Source organism: Schistocerca americana, chromosome 3 (assembly GCF_021461395.2).
Source record: "Schistocerca americana isolate TAMUIC-IGC-003095 chromosome 3, iqSchAmer2.1, whole genome shotgun sequence".
In the NCBI taxonomy this organism is placed as follows: domain Eukaryota; kingdom Metazoa; phylum Arthropoda; class Insecta; order Orthoptera; family Acrididae; genus Schistocerca; species Schistocerca americana.
The window spans coordinates 291,954,461-291,980,362 of NC_060121.1; the positions used below are offsets into that span (position 1 = coordinate 291,954,461).

General features: G+C 37.3%; 1 protein-coding gene across 1 annotated transcript; it reads left to right on the top strand.

The window, feature by feature from the left end:
- Positions 1-826: 826 nt before the first annotated feature.
- LOC124605535 (protein lifeguard 4-like) lies at positions 827-25,902 on the top strand. The gene is made up of 7 exons (XM_047137285.1): positions 827-1,006; positions 1,200-1,329; positions 11,709-11,817; positions 12,271-12,376; positions 15,501-15,652; positions 24,809-24,941; positions 25,045-25,902. Exons 2-7 carry the CDS (start codon positions 1,209-1,211, stop codon positions 25,162-25,164), a joined length of 741 nt encoding a protein of 246 aa, XP_046993241.1. The 5' UTR covers positions 827-1,006; positions 1,200-1,208; the 3' UTR covers positions 25,165-25,902.

Here is a 25,902-nt window from a genome sequence, read left to right on the forward strand (position 1 = left end):
AATGTGCCACTCTTGTTGCGCAATAGTCCGTGATATGACATGTGTAACTTATTTTCTGAATTTCGTATGTATCTGACTAAATTTCTCATTTAAAACTCTTCCCTAAAACTTTTAAAGTAGTTTTTTGCAGGTTAGCATAAGTTTGCCTTCAGGATCCTGTCAGTTCCAGTTTCTCAGCTACTCTGTGACTCTCTTAGACAGGTCAAATCGTCCTGTCTTTTGTTCATTTAATTTTATAAATACAGATGGAGGTTTGTGCTTAAATTCTACCTGGAATCCTACTCTTTCTTTGGTTAAACAACATATGGACGGAGTTACCCCTACTTGTTCACCTGCTGTTAATAACTTGTCTACGATTCGGAACCCATCGGAAAATAGTTTATGAAATCTTTCGGGTGCGTGATTCGGATATCAGTCAGAAAATTAACATGTGACCAGTCGCTTCTTTTTTCAACCAATCTCGGACCCATTTCCTCTTTTTCGTTTTTTTTCTGTTCCTTGCAAGCTATAGCTAATATAACTGCAACAAACTCTTTCTTTTGGCTGTTCGACATCTTCACCTTGTACAATCGCTTTGTCAACTGCAGTTTTTGTCAATGTTATCAATAGTGTGTGTTCGCTTCAATAAATATTAAAAATCTGACAAATTAGTATTGTCAATAAATATTGAACGTGTGCAGCCCCTTTACAGCCCAAATGTCTGCAACTTATAAACTCGCTGTCATATTGCGGGTCTGCATAAACAGTGAATATAGCCTAACAAATAATTACTGAGGACATCAGGACTCTACAGTTTAACTATTAGACGTATTCCGTTTGAGGAATTCTAGTGTAAGCTTCATCTGTCCCCCGATTTACAATCTTCACGACAGTCGGCAATAAAACTCTGTAACTGCTTTGGCCGCGAAAGGTGGCAGTCGAGAATACTATCTTCGTGGCTGTTACATTGTTTAGTGACATCAGGTGATTGTGTTTTGGGAGTGACGTTTATAGCTGTGCGAAAAAAGTAAGTAATAATGCCGGTGGAAGTGTTTACGTGGTGCTATCCTATACATGCAATCAAAATATACAATTTACATTGCTCTGAAAATAATTGTATAGATATATTCCCAATAACAATTACCTAATAACGCACTGAAATACAGCAACTTTCGCTGACATACGCCAGCTGTCTTGAGAAAACGATTTATCGTCTACAGATCAGTAAAATGGCAAGTATACCCTTGATGTTCGCTCAAGACGATGTGGAATTTGGTGGTAAACCAGCTATAACAGAAGACTTCGCTTACAATAATAATGTGAAGCAAGCAGGACTTAAAATTCGACTGGGTAAGTAGGTTCAGCAATTTGTTACAATGCTATCTTCGCCACCTCCTCCTAATTTGCTAAATAAACGTTAACTATTACAAGATTCATTTGGTTTGAGGGAAATCAATCTTGTTTGTTGTCTTCAAAATTTGGTTGAGTTGGTTTTCTGTTTGTCATAGTGTCTGGTAAATTCGAAAATTATGACTGCACTTGTAAGAATTAGGAAGCAATATCTCGATTTGTACTACTTCAATAAAACTATATACACATTTGTAAAATAAATGGTTGACAATTAGCCTTTAGCTGAAATTGCTTCAGTGAGGTCTGTGTTGACTATTTATTCGGTTAGTGAATGAATGTTCATTTCCGTTTTTATGAAGCTACTGTGTGTTGATTTATGAGGTGTTTTTATCCCCGCTGCAGTAAAATGGCTGTAAAGAATAATTTTACGAACTATTATACTTCGTTTTTCATCATTGTACAATTGTTTTGGTGACACCTGTGTTGTACGTATATTGTGACAAATGGCACTTCTCATTGCCTTCTGTAGTTTTTTTTTTTTTTTTAACTGGAATAGTTTGCACCAGTTTACTGGTACTTGACCGAACCACAGTTTGCAACTAACTGAAGACTGTTTTCAAATCAGTAACAGATATTGGCGTCAAACTTGGACTTGGTAGAATGTCCCATAATCAGATCAGTGTTCTCTTTTATTTCATGCTACTCAAAAACTTTGCCATTGCTTTATGCATGAAGGTAGTCTCAGAAATGAGCTTCTCTATTCTTTCCTCCTCCCCTCCCCCAAAGAACTGTTGCTTAAGTGGGTGATGGAGGTAATCAACCTGCATCATTTTTGTTGCTGTTGATTTACACAACCCTGTTTATTGCGAAACATTTTGACAGTTATTTTTAATATTGTGGTTGTATATGTCGTTGTGTCAAATCAAATCCAGTTATGAGGATTTCATTCAGCTGTTGCTATTGCAAAAGTCTCAGGCGACACTCACCAGTGTGTGTTTGTCAAATATACTGTGCTGGTTTGTAGACCTGGCAGCATTATCACTCTTTTATTCCAGTTAGCTCTCCCATTCCTTCCATGAACAACACAGGGCAAAAATAGTGGAATGTTATGTGTCACAAAAATGCACAAAAATTTTCAGGAAAGTAGATGCAATAATCCAAATGATGTAACATAATTATATGATATAAATGTTGTTTTAACAAATTGATCAGTAATGTAGCCCACATTAAGCGCATATCATTAGGACGACCACATGTGAATCCTGTTTTTGTGGATTCATTCAGAAATTTCAAATCTTGCTATGAAGCTATCATAGTAAACACTCAGTTCACATTTAATGCAGTTTTCTTTATAAATATATATGGCTGCAGGTTAAATTTAGTAGTTTTGTATTAGATAATAGAGAAACCTTTGCCAAGTAGTTTGGTGCATATTATGCACATGAGCTATGAATCATTGGGGGCAGGGGGGGGGGGGCGGCAAAGGGTGTGTGATCTAACTCTTACCCTGATGATATTAGTTTAGATACCTTAATTGCAAGAATTCTTGTAAGCTGGAGTTGTGCCACTGAATACACACATGTACAGATGACAGCACAACCTAATGCCCTGTCCAACAAAAAAATTGTCATATAGCACACTGTGTATGGTAAAGTCACATATTTTAGTATGTTTACTTTGCACTTTGTTTAGTGATGTATTTTCCAAAACAGGTATATGTGCTTCAACCTAAATTGTTCAGGATTAATCCCATGGATGGCATCTTTGTACCATGAATAGTCTACTTGAGTGAATTCCTTTTTCACTTGCAGCTTATGGGAACTTTGTGCTATTCAGTCATCAACACACAGATGCTTCCAATTGCTTGGACAGCCACAGTGAAACAAATGCAGATATTAGAGTGAGAAAATGATGATAAAGTCATCAAATGTTGCAAAGCTGATTTTTATCTGGTAGGTGCTTAGAAGACCTTAATAGAAACTTTGGAATACAAAAGCTGCCTGAGAGAATGATTCAGCCCCTCACCTTAGACCAGTACAAGTTACCTATCTTGCTGGAGAGATAAGAAGGAAAAAGTCACAAAAAGGTTGGGAGAAAGGAAGTTAACAGGATGTAAGTGGAAGTCACATTTAGTAGAGGAAAGATGATTCTGTTTGTGTGTATCACAGTTTCAAAATTTCTGACTCCATTTGTCAGGTACTGTAGATATTACCTCCACAGAAAGAACATCCTCGTTGGGAAAAGAGATTGGTGTAGATGGGCATATTTGTACTGGATGTGGCATGGCACTTACACATTTCCACTTACCTCTAACTTGCAAGCAGTTGCTTAGTAAATTACTAAATGGCAGAAGAGATAATGTAGCATAGTTAGCTATTTAGACAGGCTAAGTGGACACCAGTGTTCAAACGTTGGAGCACCATTCAGGAAGGGGAAGTAGTGCATCATATTCAAACACTCTTCTCACAGTCTTTGGGACAATGCTGAAAGCAACCCATTGTTTCCAAAATAACAAATATTGAAATAACTGAAGAGGGCAAAACGAGATCATGGTAAGGGTTCATGATTACTCTCAAACAGTTCCACCAAGTCCACATTTGTGTCGAATACCATCAGATAAATTTAATGAAAAATTGGGTGGTGTATATTTGCTGCTATGGTATAGGATAGTAATCTCCAGAGCTTGTTAAGATACATGCCTGTAAAATGAATGGAACGTTTTGGCTGAGTTAAAAGTATCACCAATTAGGATCGAGCTTTCTCTTGCTGCAAACAAATTGGCAAAGGGTAGGTTAGGTCCTTGATTCTACTAATAATGAAGTGTTCAATTGCTCTATCTCAATTTGAGAACTGGAATTTGTATTGTAAGTCAATATTGTTGTTTGCAGCACACTTCTCTACAGTGCATCATGACATCTGAAAGATGACCTCCCAAGATTTCTTTTTTACTTAGGAGATGAAGGAATTTCCAGATATATGGGAGGCAAGTATTTGAATCCTTTCCCGAAAGGCGATAAGAACAATACTTGGCAAAGTAGTTATCATAATGGTACTTTGTAACTGTATATAGATCCCCATGGGGAAATTTTGAAGTTTTTATGAGGAATCTTCATTGCTTAATGTGCTGTCTGCCAGACAGTAGCAAGCAGTTAAGTCTATGCTGGCTTCAGTGTAGATTTTCTCAAGGATTCTGATAGGGAAAATGATGTGAAAACCTTATTTAGGTCGTACAATTTGATTTCCATAATTAACTTTCCAAGAGGGTGGATAAAGACAGTAGAACCATAATTGATAATATTTTCTGTGGTGAAGCTCAAGACGTGAAAATAACTGTTTACCCAGTAACAAATTCTCTCTGTGATTACGATGCATACTTAGTTAGGATAAATAACAGTATGTGGAAATCAGTTAGACTAATTAATGACTCTAGTACAAATGTTTTTCAGGAGTAGTTTACAAGAGAGAACCTGTGATGAAATTTATGATAAACCAAAGGCTCACACGAAATTTAATTTGTTCCATTATAAATTCATATCATTATTTGAAAATGATGAGCCACAGATAGCAGTTGTACTTAATAATCATTTCCTAAATGGAGTAGAAAGTGTAGTGACTGACAGGTAAAGCGAAAAATCACAATAGTACGTTGAAAGGGTAACCTTCATGAAATTCAGTCATTTGAATGTATCGCCAGCTACTCCTTCTGAAATTAAGAAAATTAATTATTCTCTCAAAAATAAAAAGTGCATCTGGTTTTGATGATGTTTCCAATAGAGTACTAATGATTTGTTCCCATATAATAAGCCCAATCTTCAAGGCATTTTTCCTTAGAGACTGAACTATTCCATTGTCAGACTCCTAGCTAAGAAAGCTGTTTACAGTTACTAAGGAACAGAGACAGCATTGGACAGGAATAATCACTGGCAATGATGCATGACACAAAACACAATATGAATGTAATAGACGTGACGTGATACATTTATAACAAAAAATGGTCCAGATTTCACCTCATGGGAAAGCAGCAGAAGACATAAATAACATTCATGTTTGACATAGGTCCGACTCCAGCATAAAGTTAGATATCCTCCTCGGGCACTAACGGACATTTTGCAGCTGTTAATCATGCTGGCTACCCAACTGTCATGAAATCATTGGGGGATACTATCACACTCCTCTGTCAACATGGTTTTCGCTTCTTGCATGGTTCAGGAAGGAGGCATTCATAGAGAAACACATCTGTGAAGACTGTCGGAGGCATGCTCTTTGCAGTTTACATCTGGGGAGTACACAGACCTAATGGCTCTCGATCTTTCACTATAATCGAGTCTATCAACATGAGGTGCCAAATATGAGGTAGCCAAGGAGGTGGAAACGTGGGTTCTACTATGCCAAGACTGCTGGGTAGCTACAACAGGAAAACACAGTTAATTAGCAGGAGTACAAAATAAGAAAGTATTTATTACTTAACTTTGCTGTAGTCCATGATCAGTTGCTTGACAATTATAGAAGCCGCGACTAGACCAAGCATCTGTTGAATGACAATTTACAAGTCACAAATCTTGCAGTGACGAATTAATCTCTCGTAATCTTGAATGTCGAATCCGGTAAATTTGAAGACTTAACTTGGAACGGAGCTACAAAGACTTGATGGCAGCAATGACTGAGCTGCAGATGATGACTAACATCAGCACTGGCTGACCACTGAGCACGGCTACGAACTATAGACTGGCACAACTGCACTACTATCCTGCTGCACATGAAGTGGCCTAGCGGCGCCTCACGGTGAGCATAAGTACTGCGACTGGCCGTGTACTCTTTGGCTAACACAGCTGTTCTTCTGTTCTGTTTATTGAGAGAATCGCATCCGGCAGATCAATCTCTCAGGTGGCAGGGTGGTCGTATGACTGACATCACACCGACCATTCCATATGTTCAATATTTTAACTTTCCAATGTGTCCAACATCTCAGCAGTCCTATGTGGGTGGGCATTGTTGTCCATAAACAGAAAATCAGGACCTACCACACTCCTAAACAGATGGACATGATCCATAATAATCTCCCTGGTGTGGTGCTGTACTGTGCCTTGCATAAAAGATACGCAGCAGTGTGTGTCAATTTTGCATAATGACTACTCTCACCAGAATGCCATACTGATGACATTCATAAAGATTCAGTGGAGTTTAACATGTTCCCCTCCCTCCACACTATGTGGTAGCCAGAATCACTCACTACAGTGATGCGATATTTATTGAAGACCATCACTCTAGACCATCACTCTTTCACTAATGAACTCTTGTTTTTTTTTTTTTTTTTTGTTTTTTTTTAATGATGGTGTGATCGAAGTGGGATTCATTTAACAGCCTCCGGGCATACAAACCAGCCTGAGTTAATTGCTGCAAAATGGTTCCGGGTGACGTGTCCCAGTAGCAATAGCAAGATCTGTAGCTATCTGCCTAGGAATGAGATGTCTGTTCCTATCCACCACTTGGGCCAAGTATCATTCCTCATGCAGTGTGTTGGTCCATCAGCAACCACCGGCATGCTTTCACATACCACTTCCACCATCAGTGGCCTTTTTTAATTGAGAGCTGACGCTTTTGAACACACACTTTACCGTGGCCACAATAATGACATTTTGACCGAGGTTGAGCCATTCAACTGCTCATCCATGGTTGTAAACACTCGAATGATGTATTGCAGAAATGTTGCCAAACCACACGGAATGTCACCCTAATTGGTTCACAACAGTGTTCATTAAGCACTGTATTGCGTGAAATGTCAGATGCATACAGAGCATTCGTGCACAGGCTTCACTGCAGTTGACACGTCCTGCCCTCTACATTTCCTTTTACTATTGTTGGTCGGATGTTCTGTAGTAGCAATTGCTGATTGTTCTATAGCAGGTGGCAGCCATTCCTTAGCAATTGGCGAGGAGTGTAATATATATTGAAGACAAGGAAGTACTGCAGGAGAGTATGTATCTTGAGTGGGGACAAACTAATATCTAACACAGCTACTGCAGAATCACTTCTAATAGTAAAATATACGAAACCCAATGATGACAGAAATGTGATATAACATAAAACTGATACAGCAATTCTGAAAGGAACTGCACTACAAAAAAATCATGAGAGCTAACAAAAATGTGGTATCAACAACCAGAGTTGAGCTGTGTAGCTCAACTTGAAAGTTCGATACCACTACAAAAATTCTAAGACACATCGTACTAAAAACTGTCAAGAAGCAAGACCAATACACAGAGTGAAAAATATGATAACTAAATAAATGCGGTATTAATATCGGTCAGTCTGTTTACAGTCACATGGTACCAAAAAAACCAAAACTCGCTTATATGATAAATATAAAAAAAATAACCTCACCATCTTAGGTACAACAAATGCCATTATACCTATCTCTCACAATCCAATGTAATTACCATCAATTAACAACACAACCATAACATACGTAAAAATTGCAGTAACACAAATTTCAGTAACTGTGAACCACCCATTATGCACGTAAACACACATACAACAATTAAAAAATAATAAAATAAACATAAAAACATGCTTACCGAGCAAAGTCAGCTAACACATAATCTATAAATAGTAAAATTAGTATGTCATCACCACACTGTTTCAAAGAGCAAACCTACACTTTCAAATCGGGAACCTTCCTGACAGAATGCCATACATGTCCCACTGACATCATCACATACACTGGTCCCTGGCCTGAGATGCAGCAACTTGGGTCAGTCTCACACATTCTCCATGATTGTAACACTTCACATGCTCGGCAATTAAACTGAATAACTTTAGGAATTTAATAGTTACAATGAAACGTAAAATTAAATCTTCAGCCGTAAACAACACACTACAACAATAACTCCAAACCTGAAAATGAATCTACATTTTCCGTAACTGTCAACATAAAAATAACTCACTAAGAAACCACAGCAAACCCATCTAATATTATTGTCACAAACAGTGTCAAAGGACTTCCAATATCACTAACAACACTTACAAATAATTCAGTAAAATAAACATTCCACACTAGAGCATGCCACCACGTACAACATGCCCTCTCTAATAGTTAGTATTCCAGTTTTCTGAAATAAATCATTATATGAGCCTCTATGTTTTTCATGACAAATTATTCTAAAAGCCTTTTTCTACACCTTTAATAGCTTGCGAAGGTCTGTTTTGTTGTGGCACCTCATATTTCTATTTCATAGTTTGTACTGGATGATACCATATTACAATAAGCAGTTGTTAGTAGCATTGCATTATTTGCAAGTATATTTCTAATCAGTTTGCCAATTAGAAAGTGAACATGCACATTCCCTCGAAGTGTCTCTTATATTGTTATACACAGGAATTTTACGCAATTCTTTTTAATGGCAATATCAGTTACAACACACAATTACGTTACAAAATCTGTTTGTGTTGCAGAGTTGAAATCCACTATGCTGTTTTCTTAGTGCTGACACTAAGGTGACTTTCTTTGAAATACTGAACCCCCATACTGTCAAGTGGAGTTTATTTGAACAGGTGAGACTAATATGAACACGACATGGCAAAAGACACAGAGAGGTATTGGTGGATACATTAATAGTTTCTTAACACCTCCAACTTTTGTCAGAATCAGTTTCGTATATAGTTGTTTTCAGACAAATCTCACAATGCCAATGCCAATGAACATTTCAAATCAATTTCATATATTTAAATAATACAACTTACATGCTTTGAAATGCTTGTAACAAAGTACTCCACTGACGAGGAAGTCTGACATTAAAAATATATGTAAAAAATCATATATCCATTCTCTGAAAGCATATTCATCACGTGTAGATATACTGGACGTTAAAATTCACTGTCTCTTAGTTAGCAACATGTAATTTTTTCAAAAATAAAGTAGTAAGGTTCGATGGAGGATGTGGATATGTCAGATTGAGGTACAATCTTCCATTTATCGTACAAATTTTTTTTTGTCAGTTATCACTTCTTTAGCTTCTGGTGATGGTTTGTTAATATGAAGGAGCAGTATGCCTCAGAATCCACTTTGAATTGTAAGGCAAGGACATTCGGAGCATGCTTGGTAAAGCACTGTGTTGTTAAAACAACTTTCAGGTTGATGAAAGCTGTACTAAGTAAAAGCAAAGTCTACTTGCTTCATAAATAATTATTTTTCAATAATTTCGCATGAAAGTATTACTGAGAAGTAAAGGGAAAAGAAAAGGGTTAGGTTTAATGTTCTGTTAATTAAAAGGGCCACAAACTCAGATTGGGCAGAGGTGGGAAAGAGTCAGACATAGACTTTTCAGAGCAATTATCTGTGCATTTGCCTTATATTATTAAGGGAAACAGAGGGAACTTAACTGTGGATAAATGACGATGTTGAACCCCATTCCTCCCAAATGAGAGCCTAGTGCATCAATCACTGCACCACCTTGTGTGGTGTGTTATTCAGTTGGCAATATTTGTTACACATTGAGAAAAGTTTGTATTTTGCATTTTGTAATGTATGAGGGTAAGTCAGTTATCATCCACAGTTTGGTTATATTTTTGTTTATTATGGTAGTACTGTCATCTTAGGTTGGTGACACATGCTTTTATTTGTTGTTATATCTTTGCAATCTTCAAGTTGCTAGGTTGGTTTCATTATCGCTGCCGTGCTGTTATTCACGGCTGCTCCACTGTCGATTTGCACCAAAGAAGAGCAATGTTCAGTAATCCGTTTTTTGTGGTCAGAAGGCATATCAGGGGCCAAAATTCATCGAAGACTTTCGATACAGTATGGGAACAGTGTTTTGCCACAACAGAGTGTCTACAAATGGGTTGAAAAATTCCAAAATGGTCGCACAAGTGTTACGCACGATGAAGGACCCGGATGACCATGTACCTCCACAAATGAAAAAACCATTGATCGTCCACATGAAATGATTCTCTTTGACAGACGATTAACTATTAACAAGGTGGCACATCGTCTGCAAATTAGTCGTGGTTCTGCCTACAAAATCATCCAGACAGACTTGGGGTTGATAAAATTTGTGCAAGATGGGTCCCAAAACAACTCACACAGTTGCATAAACAAACACACTTGGACATCTGCAAAAAACATTTGGATTGCTATGGTAACGAAGAGGGTAATTTCTTAGACAGGATTATTACTGGTGACAGAACATGGATCCATCATTACGAGCCAGAGAGTAAATGGCAGAGTATAAACCTCCAAATTCGCCATGCAAGAAAAAGTTTAAGACCCAACCGGTCTGCAGGAAAACTGATGCTTATGGTTTTTTGGGATGCACAAGGTCCAGTACTGGAACATTATGGGGAAAGGGGCACAACAATAAACAGTGTACATCACTGTGAGATGCTTACTGCCAGGATAAAGCCTGCAATTCAAAGCACATGCCAAGGATTGCTGTCAAAAGGTGTTGCATTGTTGCATGACAATGCCTGTCCGCATGCTTCTGCCCACACTGTTGAAACGCGCCAGAAACTCTAATTTGAAGTACTGTATCATCCTCTATATAATCCCGATCTTGCCCATTCTGACTATCACTTGTTTGGTCCACTCAAACAGGCATTAAGGGGCCGTCGATTTGCCTCGGACGAAGCAGTGAAAGAAGCGGTGCATTCCTGGCACGCAGCTCAACTGAGAACCTTCTTTTATGAGGGCATCAGGAAGCTTGTACGACAGTGGACCAAGTGTGTTGAAACACAAGGAGACTATGTTGAAAAATGATGTTCTTGTAAGTTCCCTATTTGATTACAATAAAATTTTATAACTACTTTGCGGATAATGATTGACTTACCCTCGTAGGTAGACATAGAATGTTGAAATTCTTTGTGCCTTCCATTATGCAGGAATTTTCAATTAGAGGTGCTTTTTAGGGTGCATACAGTGATTCATGCTTTGAATCTAGGAAAGTTTCATTCTTCTTGTAAGGAGAGAATGAACTTTTAAATGTAAACCTAGCCATTATTCTAATAAATGCCATACTCTCTTCTACCTTAATGTTTTCAGACTAGATAAAAAAATTGTCCCTCATGAGCCATATTTTTACCTACACACTCACCTGGCAAGGAAACAAATCCATTTTATTACCATTAGACTAATAGATAATGTAAACAAGATATGACTTGCTGTACTGGGAGCCTGAATTCGTATTCATAGTCTTATGTTCAAAAACAATGTTGATTTCTTGTTCTTACCTGTAATTTGTGCGGTGGAAGATATTAAGGGGTAATTTCAATGTCTGCGGTGTAAAGACTTGGGCAGTCATGATTCTAAAACAGTTTCTCAGTGTTTAGTCCATCACTGAAACAGCCAGTCACTTATCACGTTGCACTGAACCGTAATTTCTTTACAGGCTTCCTGCGCAAAGTCTATGGGTTACTCACAGGCCAGTTGTTGATCACTGTTGTTGTTGCAACTGTTTGTATGACAAGTCCACCAGTTCGTGCAGCTGTTCACAATAAGTGAGTAACTGAATAATCTCTTTTACTCAGTTTGTAACTGTATTAATGTTCTGTAGTGAAATAAGAAAACATTTAACCAAGTGAACAGAATAACATATGATAAATGAAAATCTGTGGTATATAATCAAAGATAAAAAAAATATCATGTACCTGATAACATAAAAAAATATCATGTACCTGATAACACTGGATGTAGTTGTCATTTTGTCATTAAGCAACACAACTGTTCAGAAATTCACCTTCACAAACTGCCTAATGTTACCATACTGCTCTTTTGTTAATGGACCATAGTGTTTAAAACATTGGCTTCAAGGCCAAATAGTAAAGTGTTTTTCATTTTTAACACACATTAAACATCTGATAAAACTATTTAGGTTATTATTTCATAGGCAAACATATATTCAAACAAAATTTAAGAATTTACTTATACATATATGGTTCCTTCTTTCACAGTGACTGGCTGTTATCAATTGCCTTTATTCTAAGCCTTGTAATCCTTGTGGCTTTACATATCAAGAAGAGAGAAACGCCAACAAACTTCATATTACTAGGCTGCTTTGTAAGTAAAATCTTCCAAATTCTAATGTACTTCCATTTATGTGAATGTAGCTCAGTTTCTGTAAGGTATGTGGAATTTATGTACAATATTTAACATTTGTTGCATTGTTGCAAATTGTCATTGCATTTTTTGGTAATATAATATTGTAAATAAAATAAGTTTTAAAGTTGAATAAGAAGTCCACTATTTTTTTTCTATTAATTTTTGTTTATTTCAAAGTAGTTTTTGGCTTATTAGACCATCATCGGGAAACAACTGACTGGTGTCGGGAAGGACCGTAGTTCTTAGGTAACCAAACATAATAAGCAAAGATACAGTCACTTGCATTGTATTGTGCATCAGACTTGTTTCTTAACACTAAATTATACTTTACACAGTGGACAATTTTAAGTACAATAAATAATTAAACTGCCCAATATTACGGGTTAAATTTTGTGAGATCTTGACATTGGCTGAGAAACTGTTAAACTGATCACTCTTCATTTATGTTGTGCAACAAACATATTTTTTAACATTGTTAACCAAAATTTTGGCAATGGACATTATTATACAGACTAATTAAAATACATAGTCTTACAATATTACAGGTTACATTGTTACAATGCCATAGTTTGTGAGGTCATGACATTGGTTGAGAACTATCTAACTGATCACTATTAACTTATGCCGTGCAGCAAACAGTTGTTTCCTGATGAAGGCCTAATAAACCAAAAACTAGTTCGAAATACACAAAAATCATAGTACTTGTTTTTCAATGTTGTATATGAAATTGTTCTACCAAGAAGTAATGGAAGAATCCATATATAATAAAAATTACACCTTACAATGTGAGGGATATTTACAAGTAAAAGTGAGATTTAAATGAGCAATTGGGGTGGTGGGTATGAAGTGTTTTTGATATGATGCACATCAGCAAATTATTCATAGGTTTTGTTAGAAATGTTTCGCAGGTGCGAAAAGTTCCTCTTTGCCTGTAGGTTTTATATTTGTCATTGTGTCATGAACAATTTTGAAATACACCTGTAATATGAGACTGTCTTTTTAAGCCTAGAAATGTCATGAATGTTATTGTAGCTTATTGGCCACACTTGAAAAGTAATGTCTGTATCTAATGAAAACATATATAGAAAATTCTAATTGTTTTTAAAAAAAAAAGAGTGGAGTATGTAAACTATTCTTTACTCCCTTACATACCAGCCCCATAAGGATTTGTGAAGACACAAGTAACATCTTTGCACCCTCTCCCCCCCCCCCCCTCCCCCCTCTCCACACACACACACACACACACACACACACACACACACACACACACACACACACACACACACACACACACCGGATATGGAAACCTTAATATTTTTTTGTAGAAAGTACTGTCAGTCTCGCGGCATAGTGATGCGCAGAACTTGAAGACTTAAAAGTATCTGTGTACCCAAATAACACACTCTAAATTATTGCAGTATAGTGGGTGGTTCAGAAAATTGTTTGATTTATCTTCGTCTTCAGTGTGTCGGCAAAAGCTCACTTGTTTTGTAGGTTTTAAGTTCCCAGTTTCATAAAACTATGCGAGATAAGAATATGAAAAAGTAATGCTCCGCCTCTTAATAAGGATCAGAACTATTTCTCAAAAAGCAGATAACACAGATCACTGGAAATGAAATTATAGAGTTGCAGAAACTTTATTTACCTTGTGTTGAGGATCTACATTGAAACAAGTTTTTAGAAATTCAGAGTGGAAAAATGAAGATAGGCTGTTATTCAGTTTGAAGGTGAGCTGCTAAGATGTGAGCAGTCACAATGAAGTAGAATGAAGCTATCTGCTTATCTGACAGTAAATGCTGCAATGACAGGAGGGTGGACAGATGGACATGTTAGAATGTTCCATGAAGTGACTAGATGTAAGCCATCAAAAAGGTAGGGGGTTAGTGGTTCAGAAGGCTCCTGAGGTGAGTGAATGCAGGAATAAATCTGCATATAGGAAAGAAAGGTCAAGAAAAATGTCAGTGGCAAATACAAATACATCTATCATGGAAACTATTTGCACAAAAAAGTCAAAAAAAGGAGAATGCTATTCTTTAAAAAATGCAGTATCAGTTTTATTAAATTTTCATGTTTGACCTAGACCAAATTTGAGAATCCTGTAACTAAATATGCTGCTCAGTATTGAGTTTTACTTGTACCCTGCCCCTTCCCCTGTACCTGGTCGTGCAATTTCTCTACTTGGTTTCCTGCTTCCCCTGTGCTAACTGCAGCATGTTTCCATGTTCTCACTCTTGTCACTCCATCAGTCTCATTTTCCTGGGCTCATATTTTGATCCATTTGTATTTGTTTCTGTTGTTACATATCTTATACATCCCTTTTATTATACCCCCTCTTATCGTTCCTTTCATTTGTTTGTCTTTTATCATTTTCTCTACTACTTTGTGGAGTTTTCAAGTGTTGAATGACTAGTTTTTCATTTAATACATAATGATACAGATATAAATATTTAAATTTTGAAATTCATCCTTTCATATTAATCTGAAACCTTCATTTTATGTTATCAACATCAGTACACAAAATTTTATGATCTTTTCCTTTTAATACCAGTAAACAAACATTGGGGACTGGCATCAACTTGTCTGCAGACAAATGATGGGGATAGCACTTAGCAGACTTGAAAGATTAGCAGTAGAAGAATGCGTTAGATAGGAATAAGCATATTTCATCAGGTTGGGTGAAATTCTGAGTTCAGCATCAACTAAATGTGGTCAGTGCTGAATTGTTTTCACATAGATAAAATATTAATGCATACACTTACGATAATGTGTGTTCCTGTTACAAACATACATTTCTTCTCTATCAAACCTGCTATATGTTTAATTAACTTTTTTTGCAAGTTAATTTCTCTTGTTCATTTGTATATTTCCATTTCATTCACTTAAAACACTCTTTAATTACTTTGTGTACCAGTATTGTACCTCCATTATAACTGTTATGTACTTGTCAGGTAGTACCTGTATTTGGTGCTAAAAATCTTACAGAACAATTATCATCATATTTCCTTTGCAGACTTCAGTAAATCATTTTATCAATTGTTTTTACCCAGAAGAGTTTGTTATTGCATCCTTTCTTTTTTTTCAGACGGTTGTACAAGCCTACACAATTGGTGTAGTGCTGACGTACTTCGAGCAGGCAGTCGTCCTGCAGGCTTTTGTGATCACCTTAGCTGTTGTGGCAGGACTTACAGCTTTCACATTCCAAACAAAGAAGGATTTCTCATTCTTGGGCCTTGGGTAAGTGCTTAGCAACACCGTATCCAAATATACCATATGTTTAAGAAAGAAATGAACATATGTCAAGAGGTGATTGTGTGGTCCACTCCGAAGGGGAAATATCATAAGTACACACATTCTTGTCCGCCCCGATAGCTGACTGGTCAGCATAACGGATTGCCATCCTATGGGCCCGGGTTCGATTCCCGGCTATTTCATCCCCATCCGGCACACAGGTCACCCAATGTGGCGTTGAATGTAATAAGACCTGCACCAAGGTGGCCGGACCTGTCCCGCAAGGGGCCTCCCGGCCAGTGACGCCAAACGCTCTTTTCTATATATATATATATTTTTTTTTTATACACACATTATTCACTCAGTTGTTTCACAGATACAGCTCTTTGAGGCTGTCAGGAGTGGGGATGTTTCAAGCATTATTACATTAATAGATTATTACTAATTTCCAAGTTCAACATTCTATTAGCATAACAGCATTTGTCCCTCTGTGCTGCAAGATGGCACTTTTAAGTAAGAGTTATAAAAGTGAATTGACAGTAAAAGAAACAAGCAATGATATGTTGGTACAGAATCACCTGCACTATGGTCTTTCCTTATAAATCGGAATAACTACCTTCAAAACCACAGAGAAAAGAGTTTTATGTCCACATGACAGTGGACAATAGTAGCGGTTCATACTATAATACCTTGACATACATTTTCATACTAAAATAATATAAATGGGCCATGACTGACTTACTGCATACATTGAGATCAATAAAAAATATGTAGAAAATCAGTTACAAACTTGCTTGGTTGACTCAGTTGTCATCACTAAATATTATGAAGAACTTACAGTTGTACATACAAGAGAAACATAACCTTTTACATTAGTACTTGCTACTTGTAAGAGGCTAAAATGTTCTCTCTGCATCATCTGTAAATAAAATAGGCAACAGACTGGACTTACAGAATAAATGGAGGTGTGGCAGAATTAGTTTTTGGTTTCTAAAGATCACCCACACTGTGAAGATGATAAATGACTAAAGACAAGTAACACAGGAAGATCAATGTAATGTCATTTTCTTCAATTACCATATAAGATAACATTGACTGAGTGTTGACTGTTATTCTCATTGCAGGCCAAATAGCACAAAATTTTTAATATTGCTTGTCAAAGTAATTCGGTAGTTCCAGTGGAACATGTGTGGACCACAGTGCTTAGGTATACCAAGAGAAGAAGAAATTATGCTGGGTTGAACAAAGGACCGTGAGAGCCAACCAGTGGTACCACACAAAAAAATCAAATGATCAGAGAATTATTCACTCAAAACCATAGCAGTATAAGACGCCACACTTGATCTGCCAAAGGCGTTGTCCAAAAGAAGAGGATGGAGGGGCAGACAAAGTCTCTGTAAAACCTATTGCCCTTGTGATGGGAAAATGTCCCTAAAACTCAGAAGAATCAACAATGCTCAACATTGTGAGGATGCAGAAGGCAGTGGAAACCACTGCATAAAGACACGGAATATCTATCCCTAGGACATGTGGCCTGTAATTGAAAAAGCGTCGTGATTATCTCTCTATTGGTAGATGATTCCAAATTAGTTTCCCATATGAATCTTCTGAAGGAGACTGCCAAGGGGAACCTAAACTTAAGAAGAAGAAATATTGAATAACTAATTAAAGGGTAACATACCAAGGGTCTGGGTGCTGTATGTCAGAATAAGGAAGCCAGAAAATTTGAAACAGAAAAAGCAAAGGCTCAGTTTATGTTTAATGAGAGTTACTGAAGTGAAATGGAAGGAAGATAAGGATTTCTGTTCAGACAAATATAGGATAACTTCAACAGCAACAGAAAATGGTACAGTGGGAGTAGGATTTGTTACAAATAGAAAAACACGGCAAAGAGTGAGTTACTCTGAACAGTTTAGTCTAGTGTTGGTTACCGCAGAACTGACAGCAAACAAATGTCAACAACAATATGCAGAAAATGATGTAAAGGAAATACAAGGGAAAATTAAATGAAAATGAGACAAATGGGAAAAAACAAGTAAATTGTTTGTTATTTCAAAGGTAATCACTGTAACTGTTAATGCATTTATCCTACTGTGAGACAAGGTGGTCAGTGCCCATATTACCGAGGTTTTTCAGAGTACACTGCAGAAGTTTCGCTGAGAAGCCCTTACACATCATCTATACAGTCTCGATCCCTCCGCATCTGATTTCCATATTTTTGGTACCCTGAAGAAAGATGTTTATGGCCAAGGATACTATCGTGGTTCCGTAGGCATCCGCAAGCTTTTTTTCCATGAAGGCATTGACCATCTTGTTTCACAGTGGGATAAATGTATTAGCAATTATGCCAATTACTTTTGAAATAGTAAACAGTATGCTTACTTTTTTTCTGTCTGTCTCACTTTCATTTAACTGTCCCTCAAATACGAGGATACTGACAGGATAATTCAGTTTTTAAAAGGAGCCGATTATCTAATAATCAGTGGCGATTGGAATGTGGTAACAGGGAAGAGAATAGGAAAAAGAGTTATGGGAGAATATCGGCTTGATAGTAAAAATGAAACTAGTCCCACATTCAGATCTCCGGGGGGTACTGCCAAAGGAGAACATGAGAAAAAGATTGAATTACCAACAAAGGAACACTGTTTGAATAACCAACAAAGGAATAACGTTCGACAAGTCAGGGCATGGAATGGCAGAAGTTTGAACGTGGTAGGGAACCTAGAAAATGTGAGAAGAGAAATGTTAAGGCCCAATCTAGCAGAAAATGGTTTAGTGGGGGGTAGGTTTCATTATGAATGGGAAGGTAAGGCAGAGAGTGAGTTACTGTGAATAGTTCAGTGGTAGGGTTGTTATCAACAGCAAACCAACACCGACAATGGTAGTTTAGGTATACATCCCGATGTCACACGTTGAAGATGAAGAGAGAGTGAGAAAATATATGAGGATACTGAATCGGCGATTCACGGCACAGAGGGAGATGAAACTCTTAATAGTCATGGCGAACTGGAATGTGTTTGTAAGGGAAGGAGTAGAAGAAAGGGTTACAGGCCAATATGGGATTGGTACTAGGAATAATAGAGGAGAAAGACTAATTGAGTTCCGCAATAAATTTTGGCTAGTAATAGTGAATAGTCTGATCAAGAATCACAAGAGATGGAGGTATACTAGGAAAAGGCCAGAAGATATGGAAAGACTTCAGTTAGATTACATCGTAGTCAGGCAGAGATTCCAAAATCAAATACTGGATTGTAAAGCATACCCACGAACAGATATAGACTCAGATAACAATTTAGTAGTGATGAACAATAGGCTGAAGTTTAAGAGGCTAGTCAGGAAGAATCAGTGTGCAAAGAAGTGGGATACAGAAGCACTAAGGAATAAAGAGTTCTCTAAGGCTATAGATACTGTGATAAGGAATAGCTCAGGAGGCAGTTCAATTGAAGAGGAATGGACATCTCTAAAAATGGTAACCACAGAATTTGGAAAGGAAATCATAGGAACAAGGAAGGTAACTGGGAAGAAACCATGGATAACAGAAGAAATGTTTCAGTTGATGGATGAAAGAAGGAAGTAAAAAAATGTTCAGAGAAATTAAGGAATACATAAATACAAGTCAGATAGGAATGAAATAAATCGGGCGTTCAGGCAAGCTAAGGCAAAATGGCTGCCTGAAAAATGTGAAGAGAGAGAAAAAGAAATGATTGTTGGAAGGAGTGACTCGCCATATATGAAAGCCAGTACAGTCTTCGGTGAAATTGAAAACAAGTGTGGCGACATTAAGAGTGTAATGGGGATATTCCACTGTTAAATGCAGAGGAGAGAGTGGGTAGGTGGAAAGAGTGTGTGGAAGTCCTATCTTAAAACATGATAAAAAAAGAAACGGGTCGATATAGAAGAGATAGAGGATCCAGTATTAGAATTGGAATTTAAAAGAGCTTTGGAAGAATTAAGATTGAATAAGGTGGAAGGGTTATGTAACATTCCGTCTGAATTTCTAAAATCGTTGGTGGGAGTGGCAAAAAGTTTGTGTGAGACTGGCGATATACTGTCAAACTTTCAGAAAACATAATCCCCGCAATTCTGACAATTGCAAGGGCTGAGAAGTGTGAGAATCATCACACAATCAGATTAACAGCTCATGCATCCAAGTTGCTGACAACAATAATGTACAGAAAAATGGAAAAGAAAATTGAGGATGCATTGGATGACAATCAGTTTGGCTTTAGGAAAGGCAAGGGCATTAGAGAGGCAGATCTGGCATTGCGATTGATAGTGGAAGCAAGACTAAAGAAAAATCAGGACACATTCATAGCATTTGTCTACCTAGAAATAGTGTTCAAGAGTGGAAGACTAAGAACGAAGTGCTCAAGTTAAAAATGGTATAAGACAGGAATGTACTCTTCCGCCCTTACTGTTCAATCTATACATTGAAGAAGAAATGACAAAAATAAAAGAAAGATTCAAGAGTGGAATAAAATTAAATGTGGAAGGATATCAGTGATACAATATGCTGATGACATCGCTATCCTTAGTGAAAGACGTCGCTATCCTTAGTGAAAGTGAAGAAGAATTACAGGATGTGCTGAATGAAATGAATGGTGTAATGAGTGCACAACATGGATTAGGAGTAAGTCAAGGAATTTACGAATATAATGAGAAGTAGGAGAAACAAGAACTGCAAGAAACTTACGATCAGGATTGGTGATCACAAAGTAGGTGAAGTTAAGGAATTGTGCTACCCATGTAGCAGTGCAAAAAGGGTATTCCTGGCTGAGGGAAATCTACTAATATCAAACATAGACTTTAATTTGAAGAAGAAATGTCTGAGAATGTACATTTGAAGTATGTATTGTATGGTAGTGAAACATGAACTGTGGGAAAACCAGAAAAGAAGAGAATCAAAGCATTTGAGGTGTGGTGCTATGGAAGAATGTCGAAAATTAGGTTGCCCGATAAGGTAAAAAATGAGGAAGTTCTGCACCGAATTTCCAAGGAAAGGAGTATATGGGAAACATCGACAAGAAGAAGGTACAGGATTACAGGGCATCTGTTAAGACTTCAGGAAATAACTACCATAGTACTAGAGTGTGCTGTAGAGGGTAACGTCCAACAAATAATTGAGAACGTATGTTGCAAGTGCTACTCAGAGGTGTATTAGTTGGCACAGGAGAGGAATCTTGACAGACCACATCAAACCAGTCAAATTACTGATGACTCAAAAAAAATGTAAGAATGAGAGAGGAGAAAGACTAACTTAGTTCTGCAATAATTTTCAGGTAGTAATTGCGAATAGACCATTCAAAAATTGTGAGAGAAGGAGGTGTACTTGGAAAAGGCTTGGGGGGCTACAGGTAGATTCCTGCTTGATTGTAAAGTGAACACAGGGGCCAATGTAACCTAGATCACAATTTAGCGTTGATAAAATGTAGACTGACCTATAAGAGACTTGCGTGGAAGAAACAGTGTGCAAAGAATTGGGATAGGGAAGTACTCAGGAATGATTAGATGCGTTTGAAGCTCTTGAGGCTGTACACATAGTGATCACGAATGCAACAGTAGACAGTCAGTTGATGAATAATGGATGTGTCTGAGAAGGCATCACCAAAGTTGGACAAACATAGTCACAAGGAAGGTAACTGTGAGGAAATTTGGGCAACAGAGAAAATATTTCAATTGATTGACAAAAGGAGGAGGTATAAAAATACTCAGAGAAGTTCAGGAATACAGAAATATGTCACGGAGGAATGAAGTAAATAGTAAGTGCAGAGAAGCCCAGGCGGAATGGCTACAGGAAATTGGGGAGAAATTGAGGCAGAAATTGTTGTTGGAAGGACTGATTCAGCATACACAGGGTGTCGCACTCGGGATAGGCCCTACAAACATGTGTAGCAGTTCTGTTGAAATTGCACTGTGTAATTTGTGACATTTGATATGGTTACAGTTCAGCATTGTTTGACACAACAGTGTGTTTCCACACATTACTGTAGCTGGAGCTCACTGTTCAGTGTTTAGTGACAATGTATCACTATTATGTCAAAGAGGACATGTATGTTGAGGAATAAGATTGGATTACTGGTTCCATGCGAATGTTCGTTGAATGGTTTGGTGACCAGCATATACCATCAAAATGCTGCATACAAGAGTTAGTGAACAAGATGGAGAGCAGTGGAATGGTATTGGATCTTCATGGCAAGGGACGGCCACCATTATTGGAAAGAAACGTGACTGATGTGAAACAACAGTTGTTGGCCTCACCTGCAAAGTCTGTGTGACACTTACTTCATGAATGTGTAGTGCCACAGAGCACTTGTCACCAAGTTGCGAAGAAAGCCAGCCTGTATCTAAACTGGTTTACTGTTGTTCAGGTACTGAATGTCAGTGATAAAGACTAAACACACAAAGACAAAACGCATTACATTTTGCCATTGGTTTCAGAAATTCAATGCTCAGAGGCCAGGAATATTGCAATACACATGGTTCTGTGATGAGGAATGATTCCACCTATGTGGCTATGTAAACTCTCAGAATAAACGTTTGTCGTGTAATGAAAATCCACAAGCACTGGTTGAGCAACCCCTGCATTCACAAAAGCTTGTCGTATTCTGTGCGATATCACAGCGTCCCATCTTCAGACCGGTTTTTTAAAGAGAGAAAAAAAAGAAAAAGAAAGTAATGATGAGATTAATGATAAACTTAACATCAAACTTGGTGACTGTAAAGTAGATGAAATTAACAAATTCTGCTACCTTATAAAAACTGTAACACATGGCAAATGAAGCAAGTAGTACATAAAAAGCAGATTAGCGCTGGATAAGAGGACATTCCTGGCCAAGAGAAGTCTGATAGAACCGAACATAATCTGAGAAAGAAACTTCTGATGTATGTTTAGGGCACAGCATTACGTGGTAGTGAATCATGAATTCTTGGAAAACTGAAAGTGAAAATCTGCAAAGGAAGGAATGTATGGAAAACACAGGTTAGAAAATGGGATAGGAGGATAGGACATGTGTTACGACACAATGGGAAACTTCCAAGGCACTAGAGGAATCTGTGGAGTCTAAAAACTGTAGGGGAAGACAGAGATTAGAATACATCAAACAAAAAGCTGAAGACATAAGGTGCAAGCACTACTATGAGAGAATGAGGTTACCACAAGAGAAGGTTCATCCCAGGCCACATCAAACCAGTCAGAAGACTGATGATTAAAAATGGCATGCTATAATATAACACAGTACTGATTTGAGGTCACAGCTATTGCATTCCTTCTCAAAAAAATGTGTGGTTGTCATAAGGCAGATTGGGATATAGTGCACCAGGCAGTTACACAGGCCCTATTCAAGGGATATTCTTAAAGTTCGTTAGTTACCATCCTGCTAAACATTTTTGGTAATAGCCACAAAATAATCTGAAATTAATGTTTTGTGCATTTTATGAGTATTTGGTTTGTTCCTGTGCCTTTCAACATTTGGCTGATAATCAGGCAATTATTCAGGTTTTGTTAATAAAAGCAAAAAGGCTGACTAACACTTACCTTCAATAGCTGAAATTGCAGTACTCCCGTAGACACTCTTAAATCGGAGGAAAAAGCTATTCCTAGCTTTCAGTGTTGTCAGATATTTCCTCTGGATGGAAAGATGGATAGGCTGGGCAGGAGAGGCAGGTCATTCATACTCCGTGATGAGAAAGACCTCCCTGTTGTGAGGACTGTGGGAGATAAAGGGAGAGGCATCAAAGAGAGTACATGGTAAATATAGTGTATTGGTAAGCACTGTGCCAGCTCCAGTCTAGATGCAATAGGACTGAGTCAAAAGTAAAGATGGATTGAGAGAAAGAGAAGCATTGAGAGGACAATATGTATCTTCACTTTGCTTTCTTGGATGTGGTCAAGGCTTTTGACATAATACCCCTTGATCTGATATGGTTTGCCATACATGGTCATGAAGTACCTGAGAAACTAACTGAAATCAGAAATTCAGAAAGTAGGAGCTTTGACGCTACCAAATAATGCAGATTTTGTACTTGCTGGAGAACACAATAAAGACCTTGAATGACATGTCCAAGCCTGGGAGAACTGCCTTGAGCAATCTGGTCCATGCACCACTATAAAGAAGATTGAATACCCGTTAACAGGTTAACAGATGCAAAAATATAGACACAATCAAGATCAACTGCATAGATCTGCAAAACACAAATATCTTAAAATCGCTGCCAAAGGCTCACTTGTTTGAAAAATCACAAACTGCGTTATCAATGCATGGTGTAAATGGTAGAAAACGATAGGTGTGCAATCTGTCCACTTTTCTTGCACGGTGTAGAATGTTGTCTTACACAAAAGAAGCAGACAGAGATTTGCTTTCATGGAAAACATAATGCTTTACTGGTCATCTGGCATGAAACTTTGTGATTATGTGACCCATGATGAAATCTGCAGGCAGTACCGAGTGGCACCTAAAACTGAGAAGATGAGGGAAAGTGGTATGGACAAGTACTTTGAGCAGATCAATAAACAATAGCAAAAGACAAGTTGTCATTTGAAAACAATGACAAACAACCTATTGGGAGACCAAGGCACTGTTGGGCAGATACTCTCCTAGATCTTAAGAGAGGAGGCTCCACCCTGCCCATGTACAAGATTGCACCAAGGGGAAACAGAGAGCCAAATGGGTGAACCTCTGCATCCCAGGACAAAGACTGAGGAGGAGGAGGAAGAAGAAGAAGAAGAAGAAGAAATGGTTCTGCATCATAATCATGACTGTACCTCAGACACACAATGCTCTGTATAATAGTATAAATGTAGTAATGAAAAGACCTGGTGCAATATGTGTGTGTGTGTGTGTGTGTGTGTGTGTGTGTGTGTGTTTTTCTATAGCTCATGAGAGGATTCCTCCAAAAGGTAGCTGATTTACGTCTTGTTTATGTGGCAATCAACAACTGTCTCCATCTGTGTGTGTTGAGAATATCATAATCACTACCCTAAGCTTTTTTATTTGTTTATTTTTTTAATACTGCCTTTACTTCATTCTACACAGATAGAAAAACTACATAGCAATATGAACATAAACATTCAAATTATGTTACAAATAAGTTCGTATGACTTGAAATTGGGAGAAACATACCATCCTTGCTAAATGAGTAAGATATAACATTCTCAATTTACAGGTTATTTGCTGGACTGTGTGTTTTAATGGTTGGAGGTCTCCTACAAATATTTATTGGTAGCACAGCTCTTGAGCTTCTTTTGTCTGCTGGTGGAGCCTTCCTCTTCTCACTTTTCATCATTTATGATACACAGGTAAATAAAATTTGCATTCCTATATAGTAATTGTGTGGTTTGATTTGAACTTGGCATTTTGGGAAGGTAATGTACCTGCTATTTGATGCATTTTATGTTGCAGATGCTGATGGAGAAACTGTCTGCTGAAGAGTATATATTGGCCACAATAAATCTTTATCTTGATATTATTAATCTGTTTTTGTATATTTTAAGACTCCTGGAGGCAGCAAGGAGACATTGAGTTACTTGTTAACGGTTGCTCTTTTTCCATGATTTTGACAAGAAACAGTATTTGCTGAGCCATGCCATTCAGCAAATGAAATTTTTGTGGTGGAAAATATTTTTTTTTATTCTCGTACCTTGAGATAAAAGAAGCTATTTCACTTACACAAAAATTTTAACAAATAAATCTCATGTTTCAAGCACATGCGTATATGGAATTTGGAAGTGTGATGGGAAGTTGAGAGAAATTTAATTGTTTCAGAATATGAAGTAGGTAAGCATTCCACTGTTATAAAGAAATCTTGAATGCTATCCAAACATAAGCTAAATAATCTTTTATCTACATAATCACACAAAAAAAGGAAAATTAAAAAGGGAATTGTGACTAGTGTGATCTTTTGTTGTTGACACTTCTAGGGAATTTTCTGCAAGGATTGCTCTAATTTCATAATAAAAATATTTGTCATGTTACTCTCTTCTTCACATATTTAATTATTTCCAACACATGTATTGTTAGAATATATTTGATGAAATATACTTCAAGCACTTTGAATGGTATCTGAGATATGAAGGGTGGTTGTTCATACATTAAAACAGTGCCTTTGTGCCTGATAGACTACGATTCTAAAATGGGTTTTAAATACATCGTTTGTGATAACAGAAAATATCTTGGTGCACAGTGTGAATTAGATATTTTATTGTCTGTTAATAGCAGTATTAATGTACAAAGTGTGAAATAAATTTATTTTTAAATGTT

Excerpts from the sequence above, each read along its gene's own strand:
- LOC124605535 (XM_047137285.1), top strand. The coding sequence starts at position 1,209 with ATGGCAAGTATACCCTTGATGTTCGCTCAAGACGATGTGGAATTTGGT. Across the intron at positions 1,330-11,708 it reads AGGACTTAAAATTCGACTGG|GCTTCCTGCGCAAAGTCTAT; the intron begins GTAAGTAGGTTC and ends ATTTCTTTACAG. Across the intron at positions 12,377-15,500 it reads TCATATTACTAGGCTGCTTT|ACGGTTGTACAAGCCTACAC; the intron begins GTAAGTAAAATC and ends CTTTTTTTTCAG.